The sequence below is a fragment of the Oryx dammah genome, unplaced genomic scaffold (assembly GCF_014754425.2).
Source record: "Oryx dammah isolate SB20612 unplaced genomic scaffold, SCBI_Odam_1.1 HiC_scaffold_27, whole genome shotgun sequence".
NCBI classification, from domain to species: domain Eukaryota; kingdom Metazoa; phylum Chordata; class Mammalia; order Artiodactyla; family Bovidae; genus Oryx; species Oryx dammah.
Window position 1 is genome coordinate 25049325 of NW_024070211.1, and position 17369 is coordinate 25066693.

Sequence of the window (17369 nt, forward strand, 5' to 3'; positions counted from 1 at the left end):
ATGAAAAGCTACTAAATCCACAACAAAATGGCTATGTCATTCTTTTAAAGGTTGCGCCCTCCCCCTTTCCCTCCTGATTCAGGGGTGGGGCAGCAGATGAGCTCTAGAAGAATGTGGTCACATTCTCCAGTCATCATCAAAAGGGGAGGGGGGCAGATCATTTTTCAGGTAATGACGGTGATAATTAGATCCGAATCTGTTGAGTCCGGGTTTAAGTTTGTTTTTTTTTTAAACCTACACTAAAACCAAAACATTTCCTCATTGCGAAAAGCCAACCAATACATTTTGCATAACAAACCCTCTAGAGACATTTACTTAATATTTAACCAAGGCTAAATTACAAGATTCTACTTCAGAGGGACTGGTCAGAACCTCTGACACCTAATTCCATTTCATTCACTGCAAGTTACAATCTGGCCTTTGTTGAATACTTTTCAAGACTCATTAATCTCAAGCAAGAACCAACTTAACAGGCAGGACAACCTTTTGAAGTGAACGGTGGTAGTGGTTTAAACAGAGGATTAGAAGATAATCACATTAAAAGTCATCTTTTGGCACTAAAATTGACCCCAGTCTGGGGGCTGTGAATCAGGGCTGGGAGAGGCTGTTTTGCCCTCCTCTCTTACCATGTCTTGGACTCCCCTGTGACACAGCCAGATGGCAGTCTGCCCACATCCAAAGAGACACCACTGCATTTTGACATGTTATCACACAACTGCCTCTTAACCGATTTATGGAACCCTTTATAATACCCAAGACTCTACTGCAGTTAGACACTAGGTTACAGGCACAATTTAAACATAAAATGTTAGATCTGCTTTGTAATAAAGATATCAGCCAGCTAGCTTTCAATAAGGGCTTCCCTTGTGGCTCAGCTGGTAAAGAATCCTCGTGCAATGCGGGAGATGTGGGTTTGATCCCTGGGTTGGGAACATCCCCTAGAGAAGGGAAAGGCTACCCACTCCAGTATTATGGCCTGGAGAATTCCGTGGACTGTACAGTCCCTGGAGTCTCAAAAGAGTTGGACACAACTGAGCGCCTTTCACTTCACTTTAGCTTTCAATAATCAAAATGTGAGAGATGTGAAACCCATCATTTTAAACTCAAGCTCTTTAGCATAAGTTAACTTGACTTGGAAGAGGAGGAAAGGAAGGACCTGCCCAAAGGAAACCTTCTGCTGTTATGAATTCCTTATTGACAGGATTTTGAGAGTACCAAAAAAAAGGGGGGGGGGAATCTCTAGTTACTGAGCAACTCAGCATTTCCTTTTAAAGCATTTCTTTGATTGTGTTGAACACAAAACAGCAAATTATTTAACAAATATTCAGAGGTGGATTTGCTATGCATTTCTAATGTATCATCATTGAGCAGAAGAATGAAGCATGTAAAACCATATTAGCATTCAGTCTGCAAAAGAGATGACAGGTGTTTTTTTTGTAATTCTGTCCAGCATTTAGTCTTTGCTTTCTTACTCCATGCCATGGATGGCTCTCTGAAGTGTCACATAGTGAACAAATAAAGAAGAGTCATGACCATGTTATGTACCTCCCAAGGTCCTCTAGCTGAGTCCTTTCATTTTGAAGCTAGGGATGCTGCAGGCCAGAATCAAGCAGTGAGTGCTCTGAGCAAAGTCTCACTGCTAGCATTATAGTCCAAGTCTCCCGATATTTTAACCTGGTCCATGGCTCTGTGCCCCAGTTAATTGTCTATCCTCACCCCCAACACTGCTGCTTGGACCAAATACAGTCAATATATGCATTAGCCAGAGATGGGTGCAGTTGTGCTACACAGTGAGCTGGGTTATATTGTCTTGGAACTCTGAACCAAAAGACAAGGAAGTTACCAGCTGGCATCAGGAGGTAAAGAGGCAGATCCAGGGAGTCACTGCTTAATTGTAGCAGAAACCAAGCTGTTCACTGACATCAGCCCCTGTATGGTTCTGGCTCCTACGGAACTCCTTGTAACCTGACAACATCTCCCCTTTGAGCCAGTTTTGAGTGGAAACCAAAACCAACACCCTATAAACACCACCCTCGTGTTCCTTTCACGGTATTAATATTTCAGGATCAGGAACCTCTGTGTGTATGTGTGTGCACAGTCATGTCTGACTCTTTGCAACCCCATGAACTGTAGCCTGCTAGGCTCTTCTGTCCATGGAATTTCCCAGGCAAGAATACTGGTTGTCATTTCCTCCTCCAGGGGATTTTCTGGACCCAGGAATTGAACCTGTGACTCTTGCATCTCCTACCCTGGCAGGCAGATTCTTTACCGTTGCACCACCTGGGAAGCCTGGGAACTTCTGAGTGTGCATGTATACTAGGTTGCTTCAGTCACGTCCAACTCCTTGTGATCCTATGGACTGTAGCCCGTCAGGCTCCTCTGTCCATGGGACTCTCCAGGCAAGAATACTGGAGTGGGTTGCCATGCCCTCCTCCAGGGATCTTCCCAACACTGGGATCAAACCCTGTCTCCTGCACTGGCAGGTGGAGTCTTTAACACTAGTGCCACCTGGGAAGCCAGGAACCTCTGACCAAACCTCAGAGCTGCTGATAGAGGTGGAAGCAGCCCCCTCCCCCAACATCAACACTCTTTGATTTCATTCAAAGAGTTCATCAAGACATAAATTCAGAAGGATTGAGGGGGGCTTCCCTGGCCATCCAGTAGTTAAGACTTCTCACCTCCACTGCAGGGGGTGTGGGTCTGATCCCTGGTCAGGAGCTAGGATACTGCATGCTGTGTAGTATGGCCAAAAATTTAAAAAAAAAAAGAAAAAGATTTAGGGAATTTAAAAAAGAAAAAACAAAACAAAACATGAATTATTAGAAGTGAGATTACCCCTACCTGGAAACTCAGAAGCAAACAGGGCCTTCAACTAGACCTTCAACAATCAGAAAAACTGTTAAGAACAGTTTGGATAGGGTGACAATTACTTAAAAATAACCACATATGGGTCAGAATGCTGAGGACTGTATCCTTCGATGTCATTATGTAAAAGAAGTGTTTACAAATGGGGAAAAAAAGGGAAAAGAAAATTCCCGAGACAAATTTAAAACTTTCTGGAGTTTGGGCAGTGAGAATCAGGTTTTCTAAAGGCTGGTTGCCCCCAAGTAAACTATTTCATGGCCAGGGAAACTCCAGGTCAGAAAGATTTGGTGCCTGAAGATGGGAGTCCCAAATTCAAATGTTTTGTAGGGGTCAAGGACTTCCCTGGTGGCTCAGTTGGTAAAGAACCTGCCAATGCAAGAGATGTGGGTTCAATCCCTGGGTCAGGAAGATCCTCTGGAGAAGGAAATAGCAACCCACTCCAGTGTTCTTGCCTAGCGTGCATGCACACACATACAGGCCATGGAGGTCACAAAAGGTAAGGCAACAGAGTGGTGAGGTTCCTACCTAAACTAATGTGAACACCCTGCATAAAAACATTGAAATTCAATTTTAAGGGATTTTCTTCTACTGATGACACCATCAACTTACATACCACTTCTCAAAATCTTGAATTTCTAAAAATCTTATTTAAAGACACATGGCCTCTGAGACTTGGAAAATCAATAGTTCAATCTCACTTGATGCTAACCGATAAAAAGAGATTAGAAAAGACCCTTTAAAATATACTCAAAAGACAGACTGAAAATTCACGAGTTAACACAAGTGGCATCTGAAAAAAAATTTTAGTGATATTAAAAATATATGAAAATTAATGGAGGTACCATTATGCTACCTCATGTTACAGAGCTGAACACCATGCAGTTTCAATGAAATTGGAGCTAACCTTTTTAAGACACAAGCAATATTCTATTTTCTTTTTTGGTGGGGCTGTCACCATGCCAAAATGGAAGACAGGAGATCAGATAATCACTCAGTTGAGCAGTGACTCCTAAAGTTCTATGGATAACATCTCTTATGAGGGTCTAATGAATAACCCATTCATGGCCTTTTCTGTCCCAAGGTCAAAGATTCTATTGAATCAAACGACAGGTTAAAAAACCTTGATAAGAGGAAGAGAAAACCTTGACAGAGGAAGAAAATACTTCATTGATGTTTCTCAGTTAACTTTTTAAAAAAAGCTTATCTAAGTTTCCTGGGATAAAATACCTTTGACTTGTCAAGAAAGGTCTATGAAAGACACTTAAGAAGTAGATAAAGTTAATAAATCCCATATGGGCAAAACTGAAATGCAATCATAGCAAATATGCAATGGAACAGAACCTAGGGCAAGTTGTCTGAATGCTTAAAGCCTCAACTTCAACATCTCTTAAAAAAAAAAAAAAAACAACCAACAGTGAAGGCTCTTAGTGTAGTTCAGCAGTATTTTTCTAAGAAACAATGGTGGCCCTCTCTTGCACAAGAGGCCTTAAGGGTCTGGATCAAATCCACTTAATCCAAAGTGATTCTTTCTACATGTTAGTTTCCTGATTGCCAATAGTCATGTCTCCGGTACTGGCAGGATTAAATTAGGTAGTATATGTAAAGCACTATTACACTGAGTGTCCTCAACATATAATATGGCTTATTATTTGAAGTATTACAATCCCAATCTATAAAATGATAAAATTGATACCAACCCATTGTTATGAAGATCAAAAAAGATAATCAACATGGGGATGCCAACAAATGCGATTAACAGAGGTGGAATAGACAGGAGGAACAATTACAACTGTGATAAGAAAGCTGTTCATGTAACCATAAATTCTGTTAAGTTGCTTCAGACAATATGAGTCACTCCTAATATAACAAATTATTTTTAAAAGCGATAAAACCTGCTGAGACTTCATCCAATGACAACTGTCAAATTAATAGGCAATTCGTCAAGAGATCTGGCACTCTTGAACATAGCTACCTTTCAAAGGATTTTGAGTGAGATAAGACGTTTAAAGTTAGGGGACTTCAAATTCTGTCCCTTATATAATAAACATTTTTTCATCCTCACCCCTTAAAGAGGCAGCCACTAATTTAGTCATATCCCTTACAGGAGACAGGCTGCCACAGGAGGAAACTGATTGCCCCAAAGAATCTCACCCTTTTCCATCCCAGGTGGCCCTAGTGGTAAAGAATCCACCTGCCAGTGCAGATGTAAGAGACATGGGTTGGATCCTGGGGTTGGGAAGGTCCCCCAGAGAAGGGAATAGCAACCCACTCCAGTATTCCTGCTTGGAGAATCCCATGGACAGAGGAGCCTGGTGGGCTATCGTCCATGGGGTCACATGGACTCAGACATGATTGAAGGGACTAAGCACTTAGCATGCATGTCCATCCTACCTCCCCTCCTAGCTCCCTGTGACACCATCAAGAATTTTCCTTCCCTCCACCCAGCTACAACAATGGAGCCAAACCAAGCCTTTCCCATTATTATCTCCACAACTGAGGACAGAGCAACCACCTTCCCACCTCTCAGTATCTGTCCCCTCCAAACCTCTACCTCCCTTTGCCCTTCCCTCCTTCCTTCCCTGCAACCCTCCTGGGATCCACCGCTGTCTCTCTACCATTAACTGCCAAGAATGCCTCACTGATACAAATTATATAACCCTCTACATGGGTGCCTTGTGGACCTGACCATTCACTCATCTCTAAAAGCAAATAACAGGTTGCCAAAGCTCACAACAAATAGCACATTCAAAGGCAGCTCTTTCCTTTCTCAGGTAAAGACTTTACTTGCCCACTCTCTGACAAAAGACTTGTAATTCTACCTTAAGTGGGAAATCCTTTGAGTGCTCTGAAATCAGGACTCCAAAATGAAAAACCACCATCTATGATGACAATCAGAGTCCCATAACCACTGCCTCCTGCAGGGTCTAAAGATGTTCCTGATCCCTCAAGAAAAGTTTTTACCCTCAGTGGGCAAGATAACTGACCTCAAACTGACTGTACACAGTATAAGATACTGCTGGGTTATTAAAAATATTTTGCATCATTTACCATACTCAACTACCATAAAAATTGGATTAAAAAAAAAATTCCCAGAAAAAAGGGCTTCCCTGGTGGTTAAATGGTAAAGAACCCACCTGCCAATGCAAGAGACATGGGTCGGGAATATTGCCTGGAAAACGAAATGGCAACCCACTCCAGTATTCTTGCCTGGGAAATCCCATGGACAGAGGAGCCTGGTGGGCTACAGTCCATGGGGTTGTAGAGTCAGACACATCTTAAATCTCAGAAAATAAGTGACAAGAAAAGGAATGCAAGTACCCTGGCTCTTGGGTGCACATTCACATCCTAAGAACAGGAGTGCTCCCAGCTCCCTCTCCTCCCCCAGCCGCTCTAGTGGACATCACCGGCTCTGCAGGAACGGAAGACACTTCAGAAAGGAGGGGAACAACTGCACTAACGTTCATCTCTTCCAAGATTCTTATGCTTTTGCACGTTCTCATTGGATCATACTTTTAGACGTAAGCTAGATTTCAGAAGAGGGCCAGCTGGGAGACAGAGACGGAGAAAGGAAACAGTGACTTGTAGAATGAGAGAGAAAAGGAGCAAATAATCAGGAAGAATTAGGGGCCAAATAATCCTGACCACAAGCCTGAAGGATCTTAGTTGTCCTTTAGACCCAAGACTTCAAACCAGGCCTTGGAATTCTGCATTTCAAGGATGCTTTTGTTCAGTTGGCATATAAAGCTTTTAAAATGCAATCCTAGGACTTTCCTGGTGGCCCAGTGGATACGAATCTGTGGGTTAATGCAGACGACACAGGTTTCATCCCTGATCTGGGAAGATCCTACATGCCGTGGAGTAACTAATAAGCCCATGCACCGCAACTACTGAGCCCAAGCACCCTAGGGCCCACGCTCAGCAACAAGAGAAGCCACCGCAACGGGAAGCCCAAACACTGGAAGGAAGCGTAGCTCCCACTCACCGCAGCTAGAGAAAGTCCGCACAAAGCAACAAAGACCCAGTGCAGCCAAAAGTAAATAACAAAAACCGTATTTTAAAAAACTGTAAGCCTTCATTTAAAGACTTCACAGAAAAAAGAGATCTGACAGTTCCACCCTGTTTTTCCCTCTTGGAAAAGGGTGGTGGAGAGGGGCAGCCACTCCCAGTGCCCCTAGATGGCTCCCCACCCACCAGGGCTCTCCACCCATCACTTCACTGTCTTATTTCTACCCCCTGCCTGTTGTGACACTTGCATTTACGGCTCCAAACAAGACCTCTCTCTCACCACTTCTACAAATGAGAAAAAGCAAGCCCCAGACGTGCAGCCACAGCTTCTCAGAACAGAGCCACCTGAGAACCCTAGTGCCTTTACACATGACCAAGCGCTTCTGAAGCTCAGTTTTCAGGGTGGAATCTTGAGCTAAGGAAACAGCTGTGCTGGCAGCCTTGTCCCTGAAGCCGCCATCTCTTGGCTAAACAATCTTTGACCTAAGAATTGATCTTTAAGACTTTCACCTTCATGGACTCATCGCTATGCATTACATGCTTAGAGCAACCTGCAGATCCCTCCCACACGCTAGGCCATGCTGTGAACGTCTTCAGGATTATTCTGGGAGATGCACTTTATTAACACTGTTTTACAGGCTCAGGACAAGGGCACACAAACAAGTGCATTGGCTGAACTTCACCTGAACCCAGGCCAATCTGATCCCAGGGCCTGGATGTTCACAGCACACCTTGCTACTACCTCTCTCAATTAAAAAAAAATCAGAATTTAGTCCTGAACAAAGTTCAATGATAGGGTCTGAAACAAAACATCAGAAGAGGTTCCACCTCTCCCCCTGGAATTGTCAATGGGTTTCCGTATATAGGCCAGCTGCCCCCCTAATACTAGAAACTCCCTCAAATTAAAGCTGCCCTGCCTTATATGCCCTTGTGTCTAATAGGTATGGAGTAGTTACACTTAAAACCACTTGGAATTAAGTCACACTTAATACCACATGATGTCTTTCCTCTCCTAGGAATTCCAAGTGGTATTAGTCAACAGCTCTTATTTTCAGTTTTTGATCAAATTTTACCAAAAGGGGCTTCTTGAGAGGAGGCATTTATGCCCCATCTTGGGTTCTGGGCTACAGTCCATGCGGTCACCAAGTGTTGGTCATGAGTGGGCATGCACACATGTACCACCACTGCTAGGATTCTCAGAAAGGTCATTTCTCCGAACATCATCTCTCTCCTCCCCTAGTCTTACTCACCCATAGCTTTAACAATGTTTTTCCTTTCATTTTCCCAAAGTAAACCAGGTAAAAATTCAGCTCTAAGTGATTTTTTAAAAAAAAAAGCAAATATGCAGAGTACTAAAGCAGATGGGTTTTGCAGAAACAATACTGGTCCATAAGTAATAATAATACTTACAACCCATATGATGGTCAGTCTTCTGGACAAATAAGGATCTATATTCCAGTGAGTGAATGGAAGGAATGTGATGTAGAACACTTCTTGTCCCAAAGCAGCTGAAAATCGGAACAGGTAATAGTAGAAATAATTCTTCACGACATACTTCTGTACATAAGCCTAAAGACAAAAGTTAGAAGGCTCTGTGAGTTCACTGAACAGGCCACCATAAAGACGAGTTTTAAAAACCTCCGTCTGGGGACCTCTCTGGTAGGTTCCAGCCCTGATAGGGGAGCTAAAATCCCTCATGCTTCAAGCTGAAGCCAAAACAAAAAACAAGAGAACAACAACAAAAACCACCTCTATCTACAACTCACCGGGTTTCAATTGCCAAGTTGCTGCCTCCTTTTCCATTATTAATTACTGGTTGGCCAAAAAGCTTGTTTGGGTTTCCATATGGTGTAATAGGAAAAACAGAGTGAATTTTACATTATCATTGCATCAACCCAATACATTATCATTATTGTCCGAATACCATGTTATTGAACATCTATCTATCCACCCTGATGTGTCCACACAAACACAGATGTTTTTTTGATATTGTTGCTGTTTAGTCACTAAGTCACATCTGACTCTCTTGCGACTTTATGAACTATATAGCCTGTCAGGCTCCTCTGTCCATGGGATTCTCCAGGCAAGAATACTGGAGTGGGTTGCCATTTCCTTCTCCAGGGCATCTTCCTGACCCAGGGATTGAACCCGTGTCTCCTGCACTGGCAGGCGGATTCTTTACCATTTCATAAAATTAAAGTAGTAACATCCAAGACAGAAATATCAGGAGAAGACACACAAAAAAACTCAAAGCCTTTCTCCTGAGTGCACAGAAAGCTAGAAACTCGAGGCAGCGGAACTCTGTGAGGGTCTCTGACTGTGGCAGCTTCCCAGGTGGCGCTAGTGGTAAAGAACCTGCCTGCTGATGCAGGAGACATAAGAGGCCTGGGTTTGATCCCTGTGTCAGAAAGATCCCCTGGAAAAGGGCACAGCAACCCACTCCGGTGTTCCTGCTTGGAGAATCTCATGGACAGAGGAGCCTGGGCGGGCTGCAGTCCTTAGGATCACCAAAGTGGGACACAGCTGAAGCGTGCATGCATGCTTATGGTAGATAGGAGAATGGCCCCAAAGGTGATCCTAATCCTTAGAACCTGCAAATATGTTACCTCATGTGACAAAAAGAGGTTTGCAGATGTAATTAACGATCTCGAGGTCTAGGGGTCACCCTGGATTATGTGGATGGACTCAAGGTAATCACAAAATCTTTAAAAAAAACAGGAGGCAGAAGAGTCAAGTCAGAAACCCAGTTAAAATCTGAAGATGCTACATTGGTGACTTTGAAGATGGAGGAAGGAGCCATGATTCAAGGAATACAGGCAGCCTCTAGAAGCTGGAAAAGTGAGGGAAAGGACTGACAGACCCTCTGCTTGAGGCTCCTGAAGGAAGGCACCTTTGCTGATGCCTTGATTTCAGCCAAATAAGAACCATTTGGACTCCTGCCTTCCATACATTCTGTAGCCACAGAATAAACGGGTGTTGTTTTAAGCCATGACTTTTGTGCTAATTTGTTGCAGCAACAAGAGATAGCTAACATGAAGACTTTAGAAAAATCACTTGCTGATGAATGTTTGTAATTTACCTTTTAAATGGGATTTGTTAAAGTCAACCCACTACAGTGACACCCTAAGAAACAGCAAGTACACCTGGGCCTGCTAAAATGCACTCCCATTTTCTATCATCCTGGTAGTAGACAGGGAGAAGAGGGAAAAAAAAATTTTTTTAAGGATACTAAAACAGGAGTAAACAAACAATCTATTTTAAAATATGGTATACGTCCTCAAATTATGGTATAATTGTAATGAACTTAAAAAAACAAAGATACCCTGCTAAATGAATCTTAAAAAATAGAATTTTAATGTTAGTGAAGGTAGCTGTGAACATCATAAAAATAAAATCAAAGTAAAAAGCCAGTACTGAAAATGAGGAGGAAAAAAGGCAGCCCTACCACAGGACTGACTCTGTCAAGGGTCTTGTAGGTCTGGATTTTTGGTTAGCTTTTACATAATGTCTAAGGTCCTTGAATCCTGGGGGAATTCAGAGAATAAGTTATATGCATTTATTTCGCAAATATTGTCTATGATGCCTCAGAACTTAGGCTGGGTGCCAAGAATATTCAGATGAGCCAGGCATGAAGCCTGGCTTCAAGGAGCTCTTATCTGGTGGGGGTGGGTAGGCATCAAAATCTATAATTTGAGGAAATTAATTTTTAAAGGACCAATATTTTATTTGAAGCCTTGAAAAAGGACAGGAGGGCTTTTATACTTTAAAAAAAAAAATGACCTTGGAAATTGCCAGAATATTAACTGTGCTAGACACTGCTGGCTACCTACCAAGTATGCATCACTTTCTTTCTCCTCTCTCTGAGGTTCCTGATTTTATTCCAGCATGTCTACCTCCCCTACAGAGACCGGTGTCTCAGGCGGGTGTTGACACTGTCCTTGGCTCCAGAAGTATATCTAGATTCGTGTAAACCAGTCACGGTTAAGTTCAAATCTTCAGCCTCAAAGCCCAGCGGTACATGACACTATCTGCGAGAAAGTTATTAGTCAGAAGTAAAGTTACTAGTCAGGCGCATACAACGTAAGCCTGAAGTTCATCTCTCTTTGGGGAGCAACTTTACTTCTAAGTGAATTCAAAGGAGAGAGAATGTATCCATCCTCAAGAGCAAAGACAATAAAACACAAAATGAATTAAATAAGGGAAGTGTATAGTTCTACCTCTCTGCCAAGATAACTATGGCTAGATGTGCAGAACGAGGTCAAGGGACGGTGATGAATACTTAAGTGACAAACTCCTCCCTCCTCCTTCTGTCACTCATTATCTAAAGTGAGGACTAATCTCTACAGACTCTGTTTTATAAACATACATCCAACAGGCTTGACCTTTGGCCAAATCCTGTGAAGAGACCCTTTGTATTTGAAGATTAGTTATTTTAACGCATCAGCTGCCAGGTACACTTGGGACTCTCTCCTGCTTTGAAGCTTTAGGAGGAAAAACTTTTGCCATACTTTGACAAGGGTCAAGCCCCTCCCTCCTGTCATTTCACAGTACCCGAGGGCTTCCCTGGTGGCTCAGACAGTAAAGAATTCACCCGTAATGCCAGAGACCTGAGTTCAGTCCCTGGGTTGGAAGATCCCCTGGAGATGGGCATGGCGATTCACTCCAGTATTCTTCCCTGTGGTATTCCATAGACAGAGGAGACTAGAGGGCTACAGTCCACGGGGTCAGAGAGTCAGAAATGGCTGAGTGACTAACACTTAAGTGTTACATGACATCATAAACAATCAGCAACAACCATACCCTACCATAGAGACCTATCTGAGACCAAGCTCAATACCTTAATCTTAGTAAATAATGGAAAGATTTGCCAAGGATGACAGCAACCTGCTTTAGTGTTACAAGTAACTAATTAATATCTTTAGGCATGCTTTCTAGAATCTCTTCAGTTCAGTCGCTCAGTCGTGTCCGACTCTGCAATCCCACGAATCGCAGCACGCCAGGCCTCCCTGTCCATCACCATCTCCCGGAGTTCACTCAGACTCATGTCCATCGACTCCCTGATGCCATCCAGCCATCTCATCCTCGGTCGTCCCCTTCTCCTCCTACTCCCAATCCCTCCCAGCGTCAGAGTCTTTTCCAATGAGTCAACTCTTTGCATGAGGTGGCCAAAGTACTGGAGTTTCAGCCTCAGCATCATTCCTTCCAAAGAAATCCCAGGGCTGATCTCCTTCAGAATGGACTGGTTGGATCTCCTTGCAGTCCAAGGGACTCTCAAGAGTCTTCTCCAACACCACACTTCAAAAGCATCAATTCTTCGGTGCTCAGCCTTCTTCACAGTCCAACTCTCACATCCATACATGACCACAGGAAAAACCATAGCCTTGACTAGACGGACCTTAGTCGGCAAAGTAATGTCTCTGCTTTTGAATATGCTATCTAGGTTGGTCATAACTTTTCTTCCAAGGAGTGTCTTTTAATTTCATGGCTGCAGTCACCATCTGCAGTGATTTTGGAGCCCCCCAAAATAAAGTCTGACACTGTTTCTACTGTTTCCACATCTATTTCCCATGAAGTGATGGGACCAGAATGCACGATCTTCGTTTTCTGAATGTTGAGCTTTAAGCCAACTTTTTCGCTCTCCTCTTTCACTTTCATCAAGAGGCTTTGTAGCTCCTCTTCACTTTCTGCTATAAGGGTGGTGTAATCTGCATAGCTGAGGTGATTGATATTTCTCCCGGCAATCTTGATTCCAGCTTGTGTTTCTTCCAGGCCAGCATTTCTCATGATGTACTCTGCATAGAAAAATAAGCAGGATGACAATATACAGCCTTGACGTACACCTTTTCCTATTTGGAACCAGTCTGTTGTTCCATGTCCAGTTCTAACTGTTGCTTCCTGACCTGCATACAGATTTCTCAAGAGGCAGGTTAGGTGGTCTGGTATTCCCATCTCTTTCATAATTTTCCACAGTTTATTGTGATCCACACAGTCAAAGGCTTTGGGAACTATTTTTCTGGTGGAGAACAGAATCCTCTCTAAATTTTAGGAACAAAAAGCAAAAGTGAAATAAAAAATATCAACATGTATATGAAGTGAAGTAAAAGTCGCTCAGTTGTGTCCGACTCTTTGTGACCCCAAGGACTATACAGTCCATGGAATTCTCTAGGCCAGAATACAGGAGTGGGTAGCCTATCACTTCTCCAGCAGATCTTCCTGACCCAGATATCAAACCAGAATCTCCTGCATTGCAGGATTCTTCACCAAATAAGCTATCAGGGAAGACCCCAACATGTATATAGGGCAGCTAAAGGAGTTTTTAGGTAACATCTCTATATGTAACTAAATAGCTTGAGAGCCAATATTTGCCTCCAAATTCTTAGGAATTATACATACTATAAATAATTAAGTACGTGTCTTTTCAAAACAAGAATCTAAGTTTCCCTTGTAGGAGATCACAGTGTGTTTCACTTTAATATATCTCTGTAAAGAATAATTTTAGTTCCAGGGTATGTGTTGGTCCCACTGGGAACAATTAGAGGGAGCAGAAACTGGGGTTAGAAAAAGAAACAGTAGGTAAAGTGAATGGCGGAGAGAAGAGAGAAAAACTGAGAGACAGAAAATCAAGTCCCTGAATGAAATACCTACATTCTACATAACTGGCCACACACAAAGGGCTTACATCCCAGGCAGTGGGGCTGCATTTCTGGAGCCCAGACTCAGGAGGGAGGCAGTGATTAGCACCCAATTTTTTAAACAAAAGATCAGGACAAGCACTGAACATACAGGTGGATGGAGAGCTCTTTTTAGAAATAAAAGATCTCTTAGTATGCCAATCATCTGCCTTAAAGAAGTTTCTAGTAAACAACAGATGATATGGTGGAAATTACCCATATATCCATCATTACTAATTGTAAATTGTCACTGAAATTCTCATTTGTCTGTTTCCCCTACTGATTTATTTTCCTGAAAATAAAAGAAAAAAATGTGTTTGCAGGAGCAGGGAGAAATAAATGATCTCAGTCTTTCAATGCCATCTTTCCCTTTTGGTCACACATTCCTCAAATGCACATTCTCCTAAAATGGGGGGTTTGGTAAACTAATGTTTGGAGGGGAGAACAGCTCCTCTGTTTTGCAAGTACTGGAATATTCTGTGTTCTCTGCAAGGCTGCCTTCAATGGATAACTAAGTCAGGACAATGAGACAGCCATACAGCTTCACCCCAAGATGAAGACAAAGAATGCTGCCAATATATGACTTTTTGACTTAGCTTTGCCCCTAAAACACCTGAATGGTGTTTGGTTTTCAAAACACACACAGAGGAGTCCTAAATGCAAAGGAAAAATGGCCAGGTCAGCACCACTGACTATAAGAAGGGCTGACCCAGACAGCAAAGACGTGAATGCCCAGCAGACTTGGCAGCTGGCCCAGCTTCTGAGCTTTGAAAGGAGGAATACAAGAAATGTTTTTGGCCAAAACAGTGCATGACCTTGGGGAAGTCAATTTGCCTTTTTGAACCTCAACAGCCTCAACTGCAAAGGACAGAGTAGTTTAATTGGCTTTTAATATACAAAAGGAAAATTCTGTCCATGGAATTCTCCAGTGAAGAATACTGAAATAGGTAGCCATTCCCTTTTCCAAGGGATCTTCCTGACCCAGGGATCTTACCGTGTGAGCCTCCAGAAAAACCCTAAGTAGGGAAGGGCCCATTAAATAGAATGTTACCCCAGGAGCTATTATACAAAATGATGTAAAATTGAAATAATTGGTTGAAAGTGAGATGGGGCCCAGGGAACCTCTGTTTCAGCTCAGACACTACCTCACACCACAGCCTCCAAGTTTTTCTCTGGAATATTCCCTCAAAGCAGTTCAATAATCAGTTTGAAAACCACTGACCTTAATCTCTGCCAGACCTCATATAGCTAACCTCCTGTAATGAAACTCTGGCCTTGAGTATACAAGCTATAAGCATTCTGACCTTAAGGTCTTCAAAGGACTTGATAAACTCTGCACCAGTGTCATTGAAGGTCATATGAATTATCTCCATTTTTTTTTTTCTGATTAGAGTTGTAAATGTAAGGATTCTTCCAAAGGTCAAGTTTGAGATACTCCTCTATCTCAACACAGCCAGAAGCAGTTCACATCTGGGGAGCGTAATATCTTAGGCTCCACGTGGCCTGTATTAAATTGGAAGCAGTAGAAAGAGCTCCTTCTCCTTGGCTGAGAGATCAAATCTCTATAGAGTACAGCACAATCTTCCTTAAAAATAACTTTAGGACTCAAAGCTTTTCTAGAAGACACCAAACAGCAGCATTTCCTTCAACGTGGCTTTGCTTTAGAGAATTTTTACAGACCAATGAGAAAGAGGCAAGAGAATCCAGAGCTAATAGACTTGGAGGGAAGAGTCCAGAAAAGGGGAGGGTGCAGAGTGATAGTTAGGCACATGAACTCTGGAGGCAGAGTGTCTTGGGTTAAATCCAGGCTGCTCCAACACTCACTACCTGAATGAGCATCTCTCAAAGGCCTCAGTTTCCCCTTCAGCAAATGGGAATAACAACAGTACATACCGCATGGAGACACTAGGAAGATTAAATTGGAGTGTGCTGCTCTGCTATATGCCAAGCAGTCAGGTCAGAGCCAGGCTGAGAAATGTTGCTCTAAGACCTACTTGATGGCCATGAATGATGATGGTAGCAGGGAGAATTTCCCAGAAAGCGTTTCTCCATTCTCACACGCACGCGGCTCACCTGGATCTTGTTAAAAATGCTGACTTGATGTAGTTCACCTGCAGCAGGGCTGCGCGTTCTAATGGGCTCTCAAGTGATGCAGACACTGCCAGGTTGCCCACCCATGGACCAGACTTTGCATAGCAAGGGGCAAGGACATTCCCAGTGAAGGGTTTTTAAACCCAGAAGGAAGGTTCTTAGGTTTAATTTTCAGTGTTAGAGGAACCTTCAACTGGAGTTTAAGAGAGTAAGAGAGCATGATCAAAGTAACAGGTAAAAATGCTGGTGACAAACCAGAGGGAGCAGGTAGTGAATTCCCTGGAGGATCCCATAGCAATCTGAGGGCAGGAACTGAGCCCTAGCATGCCCCTCAACCACAGGAGGCACTGACGGGAAGGGCACGAGGAAGAGTCATCCCACTGAAGTAGCAGCGGATCAACCGACCCACTGACGATGCAGAAAGAAAGAAGCTGTCCCAGGCTCCCTGCCTTCATCTGAGAAGACTTTGCATACATTCCTGGATGACAAATCCAAAATTAGTCAAAGAGCCACGAAGCGTGAAAAACATTCCTAACCTCTCAGACCATCACAGAAAAAGAAATCTCATTTCCCTAAAAAGGGCTCTTGTACCACCGTCCGAATCCTGGCTTGGAGACAAGGTTTTCTGGCTCTGCAGGCCGGAGTATCTGTCCGTATGTTCTCTGCTAAGATAGAGGCAGCACTTTTTTACTTTTGAGGAAAAGATTAAAGCTAAGAAGAGAGGGATTGGGAAGGAGAGAGTAAGATGAGAGAGTACCAATGAAGGACATACAGTACTATATGTAAAATAAGATAGTGGGAATTTGCTGTATGATGCAGGGAGCTCAGACTGGTGCTCTGTGACCACCTAGAGGGGTGGGATGGGGTGGGAGGTGGGAGGGAGGTTCAAGAGGACAGGCACATACCTATACCTATGGCTGATTCATGTTGATACATGGCAAAAAACAATACTGTAAGTCAATTATCTTCCAATTAAAAATAAATAAATCTAAAAAAAAGAAGAGAGAGAGAGAGGACTTCTCTGGTGGCTCAGTGGTAAAGAATCTGCCTGCCAATTCAGGGGACACCAGTTCAGTCCCTGATCCAGGAAGATCCCATATGGTGTGGAGCAATTAAGCCCATGTGCCACAGCTACTGAAGCCTCTGTGTCCTCCAGCCCATGCTCCACAAGAGAAGCTACCGCAATGAGAAGGCCACACACAGCAACTAGACAAACTGGCCCCCACAACTAGAGAAAAGGCCACGCAGCAACAAAGAATCAGCACAGCCAAAAATAAATAAAAATTATTAAAAAAAAAATAACTAAGAGGAGAGTATTCCATTAAAATCAATGCTTTTTGGAATTCTAAACTGCTTTTTTAACCCAACTTCGGAAAGCCTTTGTCAGTTCTAGTTACATCTGCTGTACATTCACCCTACACATGGATTCTTCTCATCAGCTCCCGGAGGCTGTCATCTTGGCTATATTTTCCAAGATGGGAACCACTTCATGTGCTTGCAGTTTTGGGAGGAAAGGGACATCAGTCTAGTCTCCAATCTAACAGTCATTTATGGAGACTGGGGCCTCCGGAGAAACACCTTCCATGGTGGGAGTAGTGTCCTGAAAGGTAGGCAATTAGGGACTAAAACTCTAGCCTTGCCCACGTTCCGCACGTGCGTCCTCAGTCGTGCCCGACTCTGTGACCCCATGGACTGTAGCCCACCGGACTCCTCTGTCGCTGGGATTCTCCAGGCAAG

At 43.2% G+C, this 17369-nt stretch overlaps 1 protein-coding gene across 1 annotated transcript in view; it reads right to left on the reverse strand.

Moving 5' to 3' along the window:
- The window catches only part of SGPP2 (sphingosine-1-phosphate phosphatase 2), a 144649-nt gene that overhangs the window by 77471 nt on the left and 49809 nt on the right, over nt 1–17369 (reverse strand). The window contains exon 2 of the mRNA XM_040228489.1: nt 8281–8439. Within this exon, the coding sequence (XP_040084423.1) occupies nt 8281–8439 (159 nt within the window). The remainder of the gene's footprint in view (nt 1–8280; nt 8440–17369) is intronic.